Raw genomic sequence first — 15,532 nt, forward strand, 5'->3', positions numbered from 1 at the left:
ATTTTATGTCATTTTTAATGATTAATTATTTTTATTCTCTTCATAAGGAATTTATTCGTTACATCATTTAACATTAGCGTTACAAATGGAGAATTAATGGATACTTCAATTCAAATCTATGGCTATAAATATGTCAATTGCTAACTTCTAATTCACTTACTCACTAACTTTTCCTATTGCATCACTTTTCTCAAAAAGAAAATTTGAATTCAGTATGGTTGTTGTTATACCTTTTTATATTCATCTACTTTATGCATTCTTTTTGTGAAATTATTATGTTACTAATATTTTGTTATTTTTATTCTTAGAAAATTGAAACCATATAAAATGTGCTTCACCTCCTTAGTGATCTAACAACCATTAGTCAACAATTGAAACTATGGAAGCATTCTCTTTGCCAATTTTGGTTTTGGAATTGATGAGTATTTTGTGAAATTCATAGTCATGAACTCTTGCATATTTCAGTTTTTAACAGTGTAAACGCAAAGTTGTGTTTTCACCGTTCACGAATACAAATATATCTCCAAATTGCAATATAAGATCTGTAGTTGATTTTTGTTTGAAGTTCTTACTTACCTACAACCGGGGGCACACTGGCCTGATGGAAAAGATGGCAGGACGATAAAAGTGTTAGAGACGATGAACAAATAAGATGAATGCTATCAGAGATAGATGGAGATGGAGGCCGTTGGACGGGGGACAAAGTTGCATGAGCATATGCGATTCTGGATTCCATTTCTTATTGAATTTTTAATTTCTTGATTGCATTATAATCAACTGTTGTATTTTTAAAAATTTTAGTTGCTATTGTTCATCGATTCTCAATTAATGAATTAATGAATATTAATTGATTAGCAATTAAAGATATTAATGGGTTGTGTAATTAATTCAAATAGAAATATTATACAGTATTTAATTTTGAATGTTATTAAATATAATATATAAGACAATATAGGAAGCAACCAAAAATTTACATAATCAAGATTGCTTTTTAACTAATGTAATTGGTTTGCACTGTGATCCATAAACTTTATATAATTTTGTTTGTATTTATAAATTCTATATTATCTTTTATCATTTGTTTTAATTGTTTACTTAATTGACATTTTTTACTTTTGTGCAAAGAAAATTCAAGTTGTGCAATACACATAGGTGATACTAGTTTGAGTAATGTAGGAGTATACAAGATATACATCATTTACAGTTTTATACTAGCATATAATTACAATGAAATTAAGTACATCATTTACAATGGACAGACTAAGATTCCTTTTGCAATCTATCTATACAAATATAAAAGCCGAGTTTTGGCGTTCTTTTAAAATATTTATAAATTTTGTCCTTATTTTAAAATATTTACAAATTATGGGATCAATTTGAATACTACATATCGAGCCTATACTCCATAAGTTACGGTGAGAGTTTTTCTTATATTCAACCATGGAATTGTAACTAGCATATACGTTCTAATTACTACCATTTATTACCATTACAACACTAATTATCATTATCATATTTATTACCATTACCATTACAATTATTCAATATTGGGATTAAAGAATGAGTGCAATTTACCACCACCACCCAATTAATTTGTTTGAATCATATCTATGAATTAATGGTCTATAATTAATTTATAATGTAGCACTGGCAGTTATATTCGATGACTGATAAAAAATCTGTTAATCCAAATAATTTTTATTAATGGATTATAATTTGAAAGGTCTTCATTTGTTATTAATTTAGTTTATCACAAATAATATTGGCTTAAAGTCACGAAGAATATGAAAAGGTACCCATTTTCTATAAATTTGGCTTGTACAAGGATACTTTGCGAAAATAGAAACACAAAGATATTGAGTTCCACCAAGCTGAAAAGCTTTAAGAATTGAAGAAAATTCATTCTTAGGGCAACTTCAACAATGCTTCAACTCATTTTAAGACTGAATAGCTCCTCAATCATTCTACAAAGGGTATCATGTTTTCTTTTCTTTTTTTATGCTATTTTGTACAATATCTACGATCTGTTTGTTGAACTATAACATCCCAAATATATATTTTTTTTCAAATTTCATTTACACTATTACTTCTTTGTTTGTTGAATAAAAAAAGGGAGAGATGTCACTGTTTGAACTGACCAATGAACAAAGCTTCTGTAGGAAGATGTTTGTCGTCCGAAAAGAAGATGATACATGAATATTTGACGAAGAAGATGAGAATGATAGCTATCTTTGCTAGGTTAACATGTATTATGTGAAAGTTGGAAGATATTATTGTCCCCTAATATTTTATTTGTATATAAAATATTTCATTAGATTTATATACTCTTGGTATATATTCCTAAATTTTTTTAGTCTCACTTATTTTATTTATTCACAGTATCAAATTGATAGTAAAAAAACATTCTAACTCTTCGCTATGCGCGTGGATTAACACTAGTATAATCAATTTTCAACTAGATATACTCAATTTTCTAGGTCCACTAAATTAAGATATGTCACATTTATTCGATTCAACCACACATTCTTAAATCATTAATATCCACATTTTATTCGATTCAACCACACATTCTTAAATCATTAGTATCCAAAGTGATTTCTCCAACTTGATACAAATAAGTTAGCTCCACTATAGTAGTATACTATATTCTATATATAGTTATAAACCCTTCCATTAGTAAGTCAAAAAATCCCGATACTTAAAAGGAAAAAAGATGATGAACCAAATTATCACTCTTTTCCTAACACTAGCTTGCCTTTCCACCGCCGCCGCCTCAACCGGAGCCGGCACCGGGGAAACGACGTGGCTCAAAACCTCGTGCCGGGGAAATAAAGCCACCACGACGCTCCATTTCTACGTCCACGACCCCCGGGCAGGCCCAAATGCGACCTTGTTCACCGTTGCCAACGCCTCCATCACTGCCACTTCCACCACGGGCTTCGGGCGGATCAACGTCTTCGATGACAAGGTCACGGTGGGGCCGGACATCGGGTCCAAAGAGGTGGCTAGATCTCAAGGATCGACCATATCTATGGACCTAAAAGTCTTGGCATCCTCCATGAATCTCAACTTCTTCTTGACCTCGGGAGTGTTCAAGGGGAGCACCGTCACCGTCGTTGGCCGGAACCAGTTTTCGTTGGCGGAGAGGGAGCTTTCGGTGGTCGGAGGCACCGGGGCCTTTCGGAATGCTCGTGGCTATGCGATTACAAGTAGCTATTTTAATGATCCGGTCGAGAACTATAGTGTGATTGAGTATTCGATTTATGTGACAACTCCTAGGAGATGTTCCTATGTCTCGATTGATTAATGTGTGTTTTTATTGTAATGTGTTGTGTGTGGTGTATTTATGTGTAGATAAAGAACGTGTATATATCGTTCTATGTTTGACTTGAGAAACAAACGAAATAGGCGGGCGCTGCCTCTTGCTCCCTACTCGTTCTCTGATGTTCTCTCAGGTATCCCTTGGGTCTTACTTAACTCCTCTTGTTGTTTGCCTCGTGCTGTGCTTTCGACTGCAGCTTTTTCTTTCTACCTCTGTTGGTTTTGCACTTGTTGTGCTGTTAGCTCTATTGTGTTTTTTTCTTCCATTTTTTAATGTGTACTTTGATGATGTTGTACTCTATCTAGCCACTTTAGGGTGGTTGAAGATTTTTGATTTATCGAAAAAAAAACTACGAAACATTCTCTAATTCTACTCCTATAAGATACATAAGATCTATTTTTATAAATAAAATTATTATTATCATAAAAGTTTAATTTTATATTTTGAACAAGTGATGTTTTGAGTAGGGGTGGGTCGATACGATATACCGTATCGAAAACGTTGTATCGTGTATCGTATCGAAAATATCGATATGAAAGAATTTCATATCGTTATCGCATCGAAAGTTTCGATTCGATATATCAAAACTTTCGATATAAAAATTTGTCATATCGTTATCGTATCGATATTTCGATATATCGTACCGAAATTCGATATATCTTTAAATATCGATATATATCGAAAATTTTGATATATATCGATATATATTGAAAATAAAATATCGATATATATCGAAAATATCGATATATCAAAATTTTTTGATATATATCGTATTTTCGATATAAAACGATATATTGCGATATAAGGAAATTCATATGGTTATCGTATCGAAAACTTACGATACGATACGTATCGTATCGAAAATTACGATATATCGAAAATTTGATAATTTTTCGATATTTTTCAATACGATACGAGCGATATATCATTTTTTCGGTATTTTTCCCCAACCCTAGTTTTGAGTGTACCTCGTGATAATATTAACCAATTTAATGTCCCCCCTTTTAAGCAAATGTTAATATTTTATAATTTATAGAATTAATTTGATTCAAATTTATATTTTGGAAGAATCTTTTTAAAAGAAAATAAGAAAAATTAAAAAGCAAAAAAGTTGAAAAATTGACTGAAATCTAAATAAACAAATTAGGGCTGTGACAAAAATAAACAAATTTAGGGCTTAGCCAATACTATCAATCGACAATTCATTCACCTTTCTCTTCCTCTTCCTCGTACCGATACAACATGAATTCCACAGACGATGAACTCCAGATGCAAAATGAGGGAAACACCGAAGCCAGTGGCATTGCGAAATCCTTCTTTGATATCTATGGCCCAGAGGTTTTACTTTTCTTAAATTCCCAGTTATTTTAGCTCAATTGAAATCGTTCAAGATTATGTGTAAATCTTATTTTGCCGCCTTAGAATTTCGTTGAATTTGTTTCAAGATAGCTTTTTTTTTTGTGGGTATTCTATATGTTTGCATACACTTTGATGATTGAGTGATTGGGCATAACAGGGAGCTATTTTTTTGGGGGAAATTTTGTTAAATATGTAAGCAAAGTGGAGGAGAAGGGTTTCTAGTAAAATTACAGACATGGTGTCTTGACCTAATTATTGGTTTGTTAAAAGCTGGCTCTTTAATTTGAAAGGAAATACATTGTGAAATTCTGTTTTAATTTGTTGGGTGCGCTTGTGTGTGCATTTTGTCTATTGAATGCTCTGTTAAAATGTAGAGAGCTTCTTCGATTTTCGTTAATCTTGCGTAGGTCTAAGCTCATGCTTTCCTTTTTAGCTGTGCAGGCGCGAGCAAACGTCGAATTTAAGGAGACTAAAGCTACCTCAGCCTTGAATTTCCAGGTGTGGTCTGATGTCTTAACCTTGTATAGATTGTTCCCCGCAGCTATTCTTTTAAAGCAGCCTTAGTTATTCGTTTCCATTTCTTGTTGCAGGATGTCCAAGGACTTGCCACCTGGGTGCTTGCTGAGGGCTTCATGCCTTCGTGGGTTTTTATTAAAGTAAAGATCTCAATTGCTTCTCAGTTCTGAATATGTCTTGCTAGCTGCATCAGTTCAAATATCATTTCGTTGTTGGTTTACATCTTCTGATTGTTATTTGCAGAACAAGCCCTTAATTCCCAAGGTCGTCATGCTTTATATCCCCGGACTTGATGCAGCACTGTATTTGTCACAGTCCAAACTTTTAAAAAGTCTTAAAGAATGCTGTGGAATTCCTAGACCAGTTTTAGCTTTAAGGTAATTACTAATTAGTACACATGTCTTGAATTGAGATTCTTTACTTCTATTTCTAATATTTCCCTTTTGCTATGTGCTAGCTGTGTATCAGATGGAATGCAGACTATAGATGCTCTACTTACATGCAAAGTTAAAAGAAAAAGGGATGAGAATGAACAGATTGAAAAGAAAGCTGCGCGGATATCTTCTCAAGGTTTGTGTTTCATCGGATACTTCATATTCTGGAAATTCCATCTGAACTTTTTGAAGCATGCGCTTCCTGCCATATCCGTTGGGACTTAAGAAATGTGTGCAAGAAAAGTTAATAAAGTAATGATATGAGAAAAGGAGAGATTCACATCTGGTTTTAGCATTATACAACATGGTTCTAGCTGCCATGCCCCTGCTGGATTTATTATGGTTCTACCTAATTCATGCTTTTAGCAGGAAATCGGGACTCTTCAGGTGGTGCATCTCCTATTGATTTAAAAGGAAACTTGCCGTTCCCAGTTACTTACTACACACTTACACCTAAGCAATTGGAAGATAATGGATATTGTTTCAAAGATCCAGGTGATGCTATATATCCTCTAAAAGGAGCTTTATGAGATACACATTGTAATAGTTTTTTAAAACCTTTGGCTCTTGCAGACTTTCTTTCAACACTTCCCGCTCCTTCTGGAACTCCATTGCATGGGATTTTGGCACTTGACTGTGAGATGGTACGATAGCGGATGTTAGTTCTGACATTAAATTTGACCAGTGGGCTTAAATAGAAAAAAATACCATATTTAGAGATGGAGATATATTAGGAGCAAAAACAATAGAACTCTTTCATTAATTGAATTGTTCCCTTGTTCTTCGTTTAACTACCTGAAAGAGGATGTGGGGATTACTAATCCCTTTGTAACAACTCATCGTCTCTGTAATAAAATTTTCTAATTCATATCAATTGGAAAAGGAAAAGATATGATATCATGCCTCTGTATAGGGAAAACCCAGACCAAGTTCTGTACTTGTTTGGTAGGTCGGCTTTCCGTGGTTCTACTGCTTGATTGTTTCATCTTTTATCCATGATTTTTATTCTGTCCATCAAAGTAGAGTATTAATTAATAAAATAGTGTTGGGGCTGGGCCAAGATTGAGGTCATATTCTTCCATGCTGAAACCGCACTTTATATTCCTTTCTTGACTTTGAAGAAGTGCACTTTTGAAGTCATTTAGTGTTATCTATAATTATGTTTTTGTTCACCAATTTGTTTTTCCAGTGCATTACAAGAAAAGGTTTTGAGCTTACAAGAATTACGCTGGTTGATACAACTGGGCAGGTAGGATTCATTTTAGTGCACAAAAAAGGTGCATGCATTTTCTGTTTATTGGATGGTTGTAAACTATAGTTTATGAATTTATACTGGTACACGATTGCCTAATTTTATTATACATGCAGGTATTATTGGATAAGCTTGTTAAACCAGCAAATCCTATTACTGATTACAACACAAGGTACATGGTTTTTTGAACTATTCTGTGAAACTGCATCTTATGTGTGTCGTCTAATGAGGTTTGAACTACGGTTGTTGAATATTTTTCAGTAATCATGAGTCAGAACCAAATAATTGGCTGAATCCTGATTTAACTTAATTGGGGCCTGTGAACATTAATTGAATTTATTTTCCTTTTTTGGTCAAGTAATTTTCTTAGCATTTTGCTCGTGCGTATCAATAATGTTTAAGTGTTGTTACTTTCCTTTGATCATGGAATGGTCATAAATATCTTTGATAATCTAGTTTAGCTTGATGGAAAATTTAAACCGCCTGCAGTAGAGCATGTTGCTAGTGGTTCCGGGAATTTATGCTTTACCCCATAGAGCATTCTTAATTCTTTTCTTGATTACGGAATAAGAACTCTAGCTTTTGGCAGGGTTGAATCAAGCATTTTAACACTTTGAGGAATTATGCAATTGCAGGTATAGTGGAATTACTCATGAGATGCTGGAAAGCGTTACGACAACACTTAAAGATGTTCAGGTCTATTTTGACCTTCTGCCTTTTCTTATTGTAATACGTTGAATTTTCACCTCATCTAATTGCATGAGATATTAGATAAATTTTAAATATTTGAACAAGATCAAAATCCTACCTTAGACGTGGCACCTGCTTTTGATAAAAGACTGGCATTAAATTTTGAGCCCACCATCTTTTGTTTCTGCTTGCCTATCTAATTACTATGTCTAAGACCACCTCATCTGGCTATTAGAGAGGGATATTATGTAGCTTTCAATGAACTCTGTTTAATAGTATGTTTTAACAGCTGCTTATTTCTTCAGGAAGATTTTCTGGGACTTGTTTACAAGGAGACTATCCTTGTTGGGCATTCACTGGAAAATGATTTGTTAGCTTTGAAGATCAAACATGATTTGGTGATTGATACCGCAATTTTGTATAGACACCCTAGAGGCCAGTCTTATAAAACAGCTTTGCGCGTGTTAACAAGAAAGTTCCTTTCCATGGTAATACAAGATTCAGGAAATGGACATGATAGCGTTGAAGATGCTAGAGCTACAATGGAGCTTGCATTGTTAAAAATTAAACATGGTATGCAATTTATCCGCGTTTTGGATAGGAGTATATGCTAAATCATGCTAATGCATATTTAGTTTTCATTTTTACTAAAACTCAATGGTGCATTATATTAGCTGTCAACTAAACAAATTATCATTTTTTCGAAACAATTAGTTTTACAAATGTACTATATCTGGTCCAACGAGTCCTGTTTGATGTCTTCAATCATTCTGAATAATATTTTTTCTTTGATGCTATTCGTTTTGTATTCTCGTCTATGTTTGAATAATATTTTCTTTGGTCGTTCCTTTGGTGTCAGGTCCCGGTTTTGGCTTGCCCCCGGCGCTTATGCGGAAGAAACTCCTGACAGTATTAAGTGACTCCGGCAAAACTTCTTCTTTGATTGATAATGTATCTATAGTGAAGCGATATGCCTCTGAATCATCTCATGCAATTCCTGTATCCAGTGACGATGAAGCTCTTATGAAAGCCAAAAAAGAGGTATTCATACTTCTTTTCTTCTCCTTGATTGGTCTTTATTCCTCTAATCTCATGTTTTTTTTGAAATGCTCAGGTAAAAAGCGACCGGGTGCAGTTCATCTGGACGCAGTTCTCGGAGTTGTATACTCATTTCAAGAAACAAGCGGACGACGACGAGAGCCTAAATACAAAGATAGCAGAGATGATCTCGTTGCTTACATGTAGCAAGAAGCCTTCCAGTAGAAAAAGAAGCGCGTACAAGGTCACGTCGGAGCTGGAGGATATTCTTAGTCGAATAAACAGCAGAGTAAAGAGCATATATTCCTGTCTACCTGACAACGCCATGCTCGTTATCTGTACAGGCCACGGAGACACTGCAACAGTACAGAAGTAAGATCAATTGTTGATTTACAGTGTTTAAATGTTAGTGGCTTGTCGAGTTAGCTAACCTTGTGTTTTGTTGTGAAGATTACGGAATATCCTCTCGGAGCGAAAAGAAACCGTGCATTGCCGAGAGAAGATGGTGAAAGTGCTGGAGGAGTTGCAGGCTCAAGCTGAAGTAGGCTTGTGCTTTCTTGGCATCAAACACTAATAACATCTCTCTCTGTCTCTGTTGTAGTAATTGATTTTTTTGTTGAGAAAAAATAGGTTAATCCAGAATTCAGTTGGTAATGTTATGTAATCCAAGACTATTGGAAATTTTAATATATATGAAGATTTTGTTATAAATCTGGTTTCATGTTGTGGTCTGTGTTACACTATCTATCATTATATTGTTGTAAGCTAATTAATAATCACAATTGTATGCAATTGTCATTCATCCAGTAACAGAAGAACTGATAAAGGAGAAAAATGTAAACGACTGATATATTTTCTATTTTTTCAATTTCTTAATAGTCCGTGTTACACTATTTAATTTTTTATATTATAAAAAAAGAAACATTTTCTGTCTCTCTTAAACCAGATAGCTGATAGGCCATGGTTTTCACAAATGGGGTTCAGCCCATAACACTTCACAGGGTCCAGTTCGATAAATGGGCTAAAGCCCACGATATTTAGGTATGTAGATATTGGTTTAACTTGTGAGTCCAATTCAAAAATTAAAAAACTTGTAATTAAATTTACAATTATGATACAAATATGAAATAGTGTGCTGGTAAGTCTTTGAACAATAACTTTGGTAGGTAAGATGTAATGAACCATTCAACCTCCTAAATATTTAAAAGATTATTAAAAAGACCCTTACAAGAATGGCGGCGTAATAGAATTAACCAACTTTGATTTGGTAGCTAAAATCATGATTATTGATGAATCATATTTTCTTTTTCCATTTTGCAATCTTACTGTTAGTACAATACTAATTAAATACGTGATTCATGATGATTTTAATTTAACTAAGGTGTCTCCAGCGGCGCCCCTCCCACTCGCCCTTCTCATGCCACGTCAGCACTAGCCCCTCCCATTCCACTGCCACATCACTCGCCCTTCCCATTGCACTAGTCCTTCCCACTCGCCCCTCCCACTAGCCCTTCCCACAATTAAATTAATTCACAATTAAATTAAAATGCACGGAATTAAAATTCGACACAAATACAAACGGAAAATACGAATATTTCAATAAAAAAAAACTTACATCATTCGAAAAAAAAATTACATAGTAGATAGGAAAAAAAAACAACCACATCAGTGTCCACCCCTCCGCGTCCAAACCTCTTCGATGATATCCTCCTGAAGTCGAATATGGGCATTTTTTTGCCGCATGTCGGCAAATGCGCGCAACCGCTCAACCTCTCCATGAGGTACCCCCATGTTCACATTCGCGGTGGCCACGCCGTGGCTTGGACCGGCACCCGTGTCATCTTCGCTGGTCCACTGAGTCAGTTCGTCCCCTTCACTTACGACAATCATGTTGTGCAAAATGATACACGCGTACATGATGTCGCCGATGTTGGGAATATACCACTGTCCTGCCGGACCCCTCACCATCGCCCATCGACTCTGGAGCGCACCAAATGCGCGCTCAACATTCTTGCGCGCTGCCTCCTGCCGGGTCGCAAAGTAGGACTTCTTTGGCCCGATCGCATGCTTGATCGTCTTCACAAAGACGGGCCGGTTTGGGTATATCCCATCCGCCAAATAGTATCCCATGTTGTGCTGGTTGCCGTTGGCGAGTAAACTGATGGCGGGACCAACGCCATTGCACTGATCGTTGAACAGGGGCGACGACTGGAGGACGTTGATGTCGTTGTTCGACCCGGCCACTCCAAAATAAGCATGCCATATCCATAGCCGGTAGTTAGCTACAGCTTCAAGGATCAACGTGGGATGCTTGGCTTTGAAGCCGGAAGTGAGTATCCCCTTCCAGGCGGCGGGGCGGTTCCTCCACTCCCAATGCATACAATCGATGCTGCCCAACATCCCAGGGAACCCGTGCACCGACCCGTGCATATTAATCAGCCGCTGGCAGTCTTCGGGGCTCGGACGCCGAAGATACGATCCCCGAATATCGCTCTAACGCCCGCGGAAAACTCCAACAGACACTCGACGGCTGAAGACTCCCCAATGTGGAGGTACTCGTCGAACATGTCGGCCGGGCCTCCGTACGCCAGTTGCCTGATTGTGGCCGTACACTTCTGTATTGGCGTGTGTCCGGGTTTGCCAGCCGCATCCTCCCCGATTCTGAAAAACTCGTACCTTCTCTCTAATGCACCAACGATATGCATAAACAGAGGACGATGCATCCTAAAACGTCGGCGGAATAAGGCATCCCCAAAACGCGGCTGCGGAGCAAAGTAGTCCTCATACAACCGCTGATGTGCAGCAATGTGGTCCCGGGGTACATGCCGTCGGCGATGGATCGGCCGCCGCCGCTTGCTGCCTTTGCCGGATCCGTCGATCAATCGCCGCTTGCACAGCGAGATCCAATTCATCATCGCTAAAGCCATCACTATCACTAGCGCCTCCGCCACTACCACCCGCACGACTACTCGCCATTATAGATAATTGAAAAAAGAGGTTAGAGAGAGAAACTTGTCAACACAAGTGGTGTGAATGAAATGACGTTGAAGGAGCCCTATTTATAGAGTATTTTTTTAAAAAAAAAAAAAAAAAAAAAAAACCTAAAATGTCGGACGTCCGAGTGGGACGGGCGACCTTCGCCACAGTGGCGCCCGTCCCACTCGCTCGTCGACGGGAGGGGCGAGGCCATCGCAGGGGCACTCGGGACGGGCGTGGGCGCCCTTCCCGCCCACTATGGCGCCCGTCAGGTCGCCCGTCCCCAACGGGCGAACGGAAAGGGCGCCGTTGGTGACACCCTAAATTGCGCGTTTATTTAAAGGTTTGTGTACGTAATTATGAGTAAGGTGTTGGTTAGTTTTTGCTTGGTTGTGCCGTAAGTATTTATTTTTAATGTTTGCCTATCGAATAATAGCTCGCCACAAATGCAGACTTATGTTTCTCTAAAAAAGAAAACTAATTATAAATTTTTCCTCCATCCAATATTTCAACACGACGAGCACAAACTGTGCTCACCAGATTCCTCACGAATCCAGCCTCGCTTTCGTGACTGGAAATGCGAGGATTTCTCGAGCACATATGCATGTTCGTCATACAACAATCGCTAGTGCCCACAAAATATAGTGAGCGATGTGTTTACGAGCATCGCGATATACAGTGGTGGATTCATAAATTTCATATTGGGGTGAGATAAATAATTACACTGATCGACTTGGAGATTTAAAATTCAATTTATCATTTTTTTTGGTTATCTATATAAAAAATAGCAACATCAACAACCACTAGGCTACTTGCAGTTTCACTGGTACAATCGTACCCCTTTGTTCTTTACTAGATCCGCCACTGGCAATATATGGTTGCTAGTTAGGATCGTTAATGATATTTAGCAAACATTTTTCAGTGTGTAACGAGCATTTTTGTGCTCGCTAAACCGTGTCTTTTTTAGTAGCGTACGATATTTTTTTTCCCAAGAAAACCTAAATCAGAATAGGCATTTGATTATCTACATTAATTCCGCTGCAATAATTAACGATATATTCTAATTTCGTACTAATTTAAACCACCTGACCTACAATGATCGATGCATTATGCATAAACGAAATGAGAAATGACATAAAAAAACATCAGTTTTTGCTCAATCAAGAAACCTGAATCCATTATTAATTAATAATTACACAATAAGGTAGCTAAAGTGTCGCATCTTAAATCCAAATACTTCACCTTAAAAATGAGAACTAAAAGGTATGGCTAACCGAAAAGGAGTGGCAATCTATCGAAATGATAGATACAAAAATGCCAACTAACTATACTTACATTTATTTCTTATTAATTAACTAAACCTAATAATTCTTTAATCAAAATTAAATGGAGGTTGGTATTAACTGAATTTCAACAAGAAAAGTTTGTCCATCCATTTAAACACATACATTCTATATGGGTTTCTTCTTTGAAAATTTCTTACTTTTTTATTATTTAGTTTATGCGGTGGATGACACGCCATCTTTATGTTCAAGTGATTCATTTGTTTGAAAAAAAAAAGGCTGCTAATTAAGTGTTAATCATCAGCTAATCAATTTTTTAAAAAAATGTTGCTTTGACAAGTGGTAGAACATAGGTCACTAATTTTGCATGTAGTTATCTCTACATAGAGGCGTCCTATTTTGGATATAAATGAACAAATTTATTATCTCAACTTGAAAGAATTTTAGATACAATTTTTTTTTATCTTATACGAAATATACAAATCATATGTACCAATATATTAACTTACCCAAAAAATTGTAGTTGCACTAAATTAAATTAAATTAAATGTATAAGTGAGGTATAATTAAAAGTAGAGATGAATATGGTAGAGGGTTGGGTCAAAGTTTGATTGTTGAGGTTTAAGTTAATAGCGTTCGTTGATGTGTTGCTAAAATGGATTTCTTGGAAAGATGAGATAAATAATTGAGGTAAATTATTGTTTTCATTATAGAGACACTTTGGATCAAATGTTATCAAATTTTACCTTTGCAAGTTAACTGATTTTTGTTTTATCAATTCACTGAAAGCTATTCCAAATCTGTATATTTATTATTCTTCTCTTTTATCATTTTCTCAACCTTACTTGATTAGGTTACGTTTATCGTTTTTCTAATCGTCCAATTTCTAAGAAATTAAACTCTTTTGTTTTTTTACTAACTGAGATCCCATTTTTTCATGCTTGTGGAATATGTTGTAGGGAGGAAATTACAGTCTCGTTAAGTTGCTGTATTAATTTATTATTTTGCCTAACCATTTTCTAGTAGCTATGACAACCGAGGGAATTAAGTATATAACTATTTGGTACCCTAACAAATTTTAGGAACACCCCAAATAAAATAAATATATCAACAAAAAAGTCCAACTTAAAAGAATTTAGGCACCCAAACAAATTTTCAAGTTTACACATCATATATGCACATAGGGGTGCGTTAGGGTGACACCACTCTTAAAGTGACAACGTGACAACAAGTAACATGCATTCTGCAATACATGTGCAAGCAATATGTGATACATAGGCAAGCAATTCAGCATATGGTCTCAAGCAATATGAGATACGAAATCAAAGCACTATGGTGACACCATAGTTAAATTGACAATCTAGGCAAACAATTTGCGATACATATGCAAACAACTTGGTATATGGTTTCAAGCAATCTATGATACGAAATCAAAGATAATCAAGCAACTACGATACATAGGCAAGCAAGTCTGCCATATGGGCAGGCTAAGGTTGAATCTGCTTTTAAATGTAATGGTTGTTATTGGTGCTACAGTGTCATCTTAAATGATGTTGTCATTTTAACACAAACCTATGCACATGTATATTACTCATATATGATAATAACTATTTAATATGATCAAATTAGATACGCACATGTAACAATTTGAAAATAATACTCCTATACGATATAACTATTTAATATGATCAAATTATATACATTCATCTAAAAACTCCTATATACATAAAATAATGCTAACATGAACTAAACGAGAACAATGCACACTACTGGTGTCACATGAGGTATGTAACATACTATTATATTGATATAATTGCATTCTTGAACACTTATCGAACTATCTCCAAGATGATCGAACTAGACATCTTATACTAATGAAAGTGAAAATTGCTTGAAATTTTTTGCCTTACCCACATTCATTAAAAAACATTCCTGCCTAGATTATGAATGTTCTAATCCAATACGACAAAATGGAATAAAGACGAGAGTGGTGATTAATAAATAAGTTGATGACTAGTACACTTGTTCTTGATTAGACAGAGTATATTTACATATATATGATGGGAAATTAAGACATATTACCGCAGTTTGATTAAGGATTAGACACTGATTTTGCACCCACTATTTTTGAGATGGCTTGTGCTCTTTGGTAAACTACGTTTGATGTGAATGGATAAACTATTTTTCAGACTGCCTTTGGAAAACCAAAGTGATAAATTTCGTGGGGTATGGAATAATCAGTCAGTTAAGAAATCAATTTTTTAAGTTTAATTGCTTTGTTTCTTTCTAAGTTTGCTTTTGACTTATCATCTGCATGGAAAGTACATTATATTTCAACTCTCAACCCTCTATTTTCTAATCTTTCTACTTATTTATATACATATACATTTGAATTAATCATTATAAAATTGAAAATAGATAGAATTAAATTCCTTAAAAAACTATGTATATATTTGATTAAACATGTTTTTCTTGGTCTGTTTATAATATATATAGTAACATAAGTAATTGCATGAGAAAGGTCATTGAAATTTGGAAGGCAGCAGAGAGTGCCAATTTCTCCGAATTAATTTTATTTTTTCCCCTAATTTATTAAATTTTTCTGACCTAACTAATATATATGGAAAACGTGGAAATCCTAATTAGTTTGGGAACGAATTTG

The 15,532-nt window shown here is 35.6% G+C and overlaps 3 protein-coding genes across 5 annotated transcripts; 2 read left to right on the plus strand and 1 right to left on the minus strand.

The window, feature by feature from the left end:
• The first annotated feature begins 2,713 nt into the window (after positions 1-2,713).
• Positions 2,714-3,307, plus strand: LOC125206575 (dirigent protein 21-like). The gene has a single exon (XM_048105819.1). The coding sequence runs from the start codon at positions 2,714-2,716 to the stop codon at positions 3,305-3,307; it is 594 nt and encodes a 197-aa protein (XP_047961776.1).
• Positions 3,308-4,504: 1,197 nt separating this feature from the next.
• Positions 4,505-9,332, plus strand: LOC125208325 (small RNA degrading nuclease 5). Of its 3 annotated transcripts, none has more exons than XM_048107906.1 (14): positions 4,505-4,660; positions 5,123-5,179; positions 5,272-5,337; positions 5,441-5,574; positions 5,655-5,767; positions 5,998-6,126; positions 6,205-6,275; positions 6,821-6,880; positions 7,000-7,055; positions 7,519-7,579; positions 7,879-8,146; positions 8,433-8,614; positions 8,688-8,983; positions 9,062-9,332. In XM_048107906.1, the coding sequence occupies exons 1-14, from the start codon at positions 4,565-4,567 to the stop codon at positions 9,183-9,185; spliced, it is 1,713 nt and encodes a 570-aa protein (XP_047963863.1). In that variant the 5' UTR covers positions 4,505-4,564; the 3' UTR covers positions 9,186-9,332. The 3 variants fall into 3 exon arrangements, with proteins under 3 accessions (XP_047963863.1, XP_047963864.1, XP_047963865.1); XM_048107907.1 differs by having other exon boundaries at positions 6,001-6,126; XM_048107908.1 differs by having other exon boundaries at positions 4,523-4,660; positions 5,115-5,179.
• Positions 9,333-11,046: 1,714 nt separating this feature from the next.
• LOC125206576 lies at positions 11,047-11,538 on the minus strand. Its single transcript, XM_048105820.1, has one exon. The coding sequence runs from the start codon at positions 11,536-11,538 to the stop codon at positions 11,047-11,049; it is 492 nt and encodes a 163-aa protein (XP_047961777.1).
• Positions 11,539-15,532: the final 3,994 nt, after the last annotated feature.

Source organism: Salvia hispanica, chromosome 2 (genome assembly GCF_023119035.1).
Source record: "Salvia hispanica cultivar TCC Black 2014 chromosome 2, UniMelb_Shisp_WGS_1.0, whole genome shotgun sequence".
NCBI classification, from domain to species: Eukaryota; Viridiplantae; Streptophyta; class Magnoliopsida; order Lamiales; family Lamiaceae; genus Salvia; species Salvia hispanica.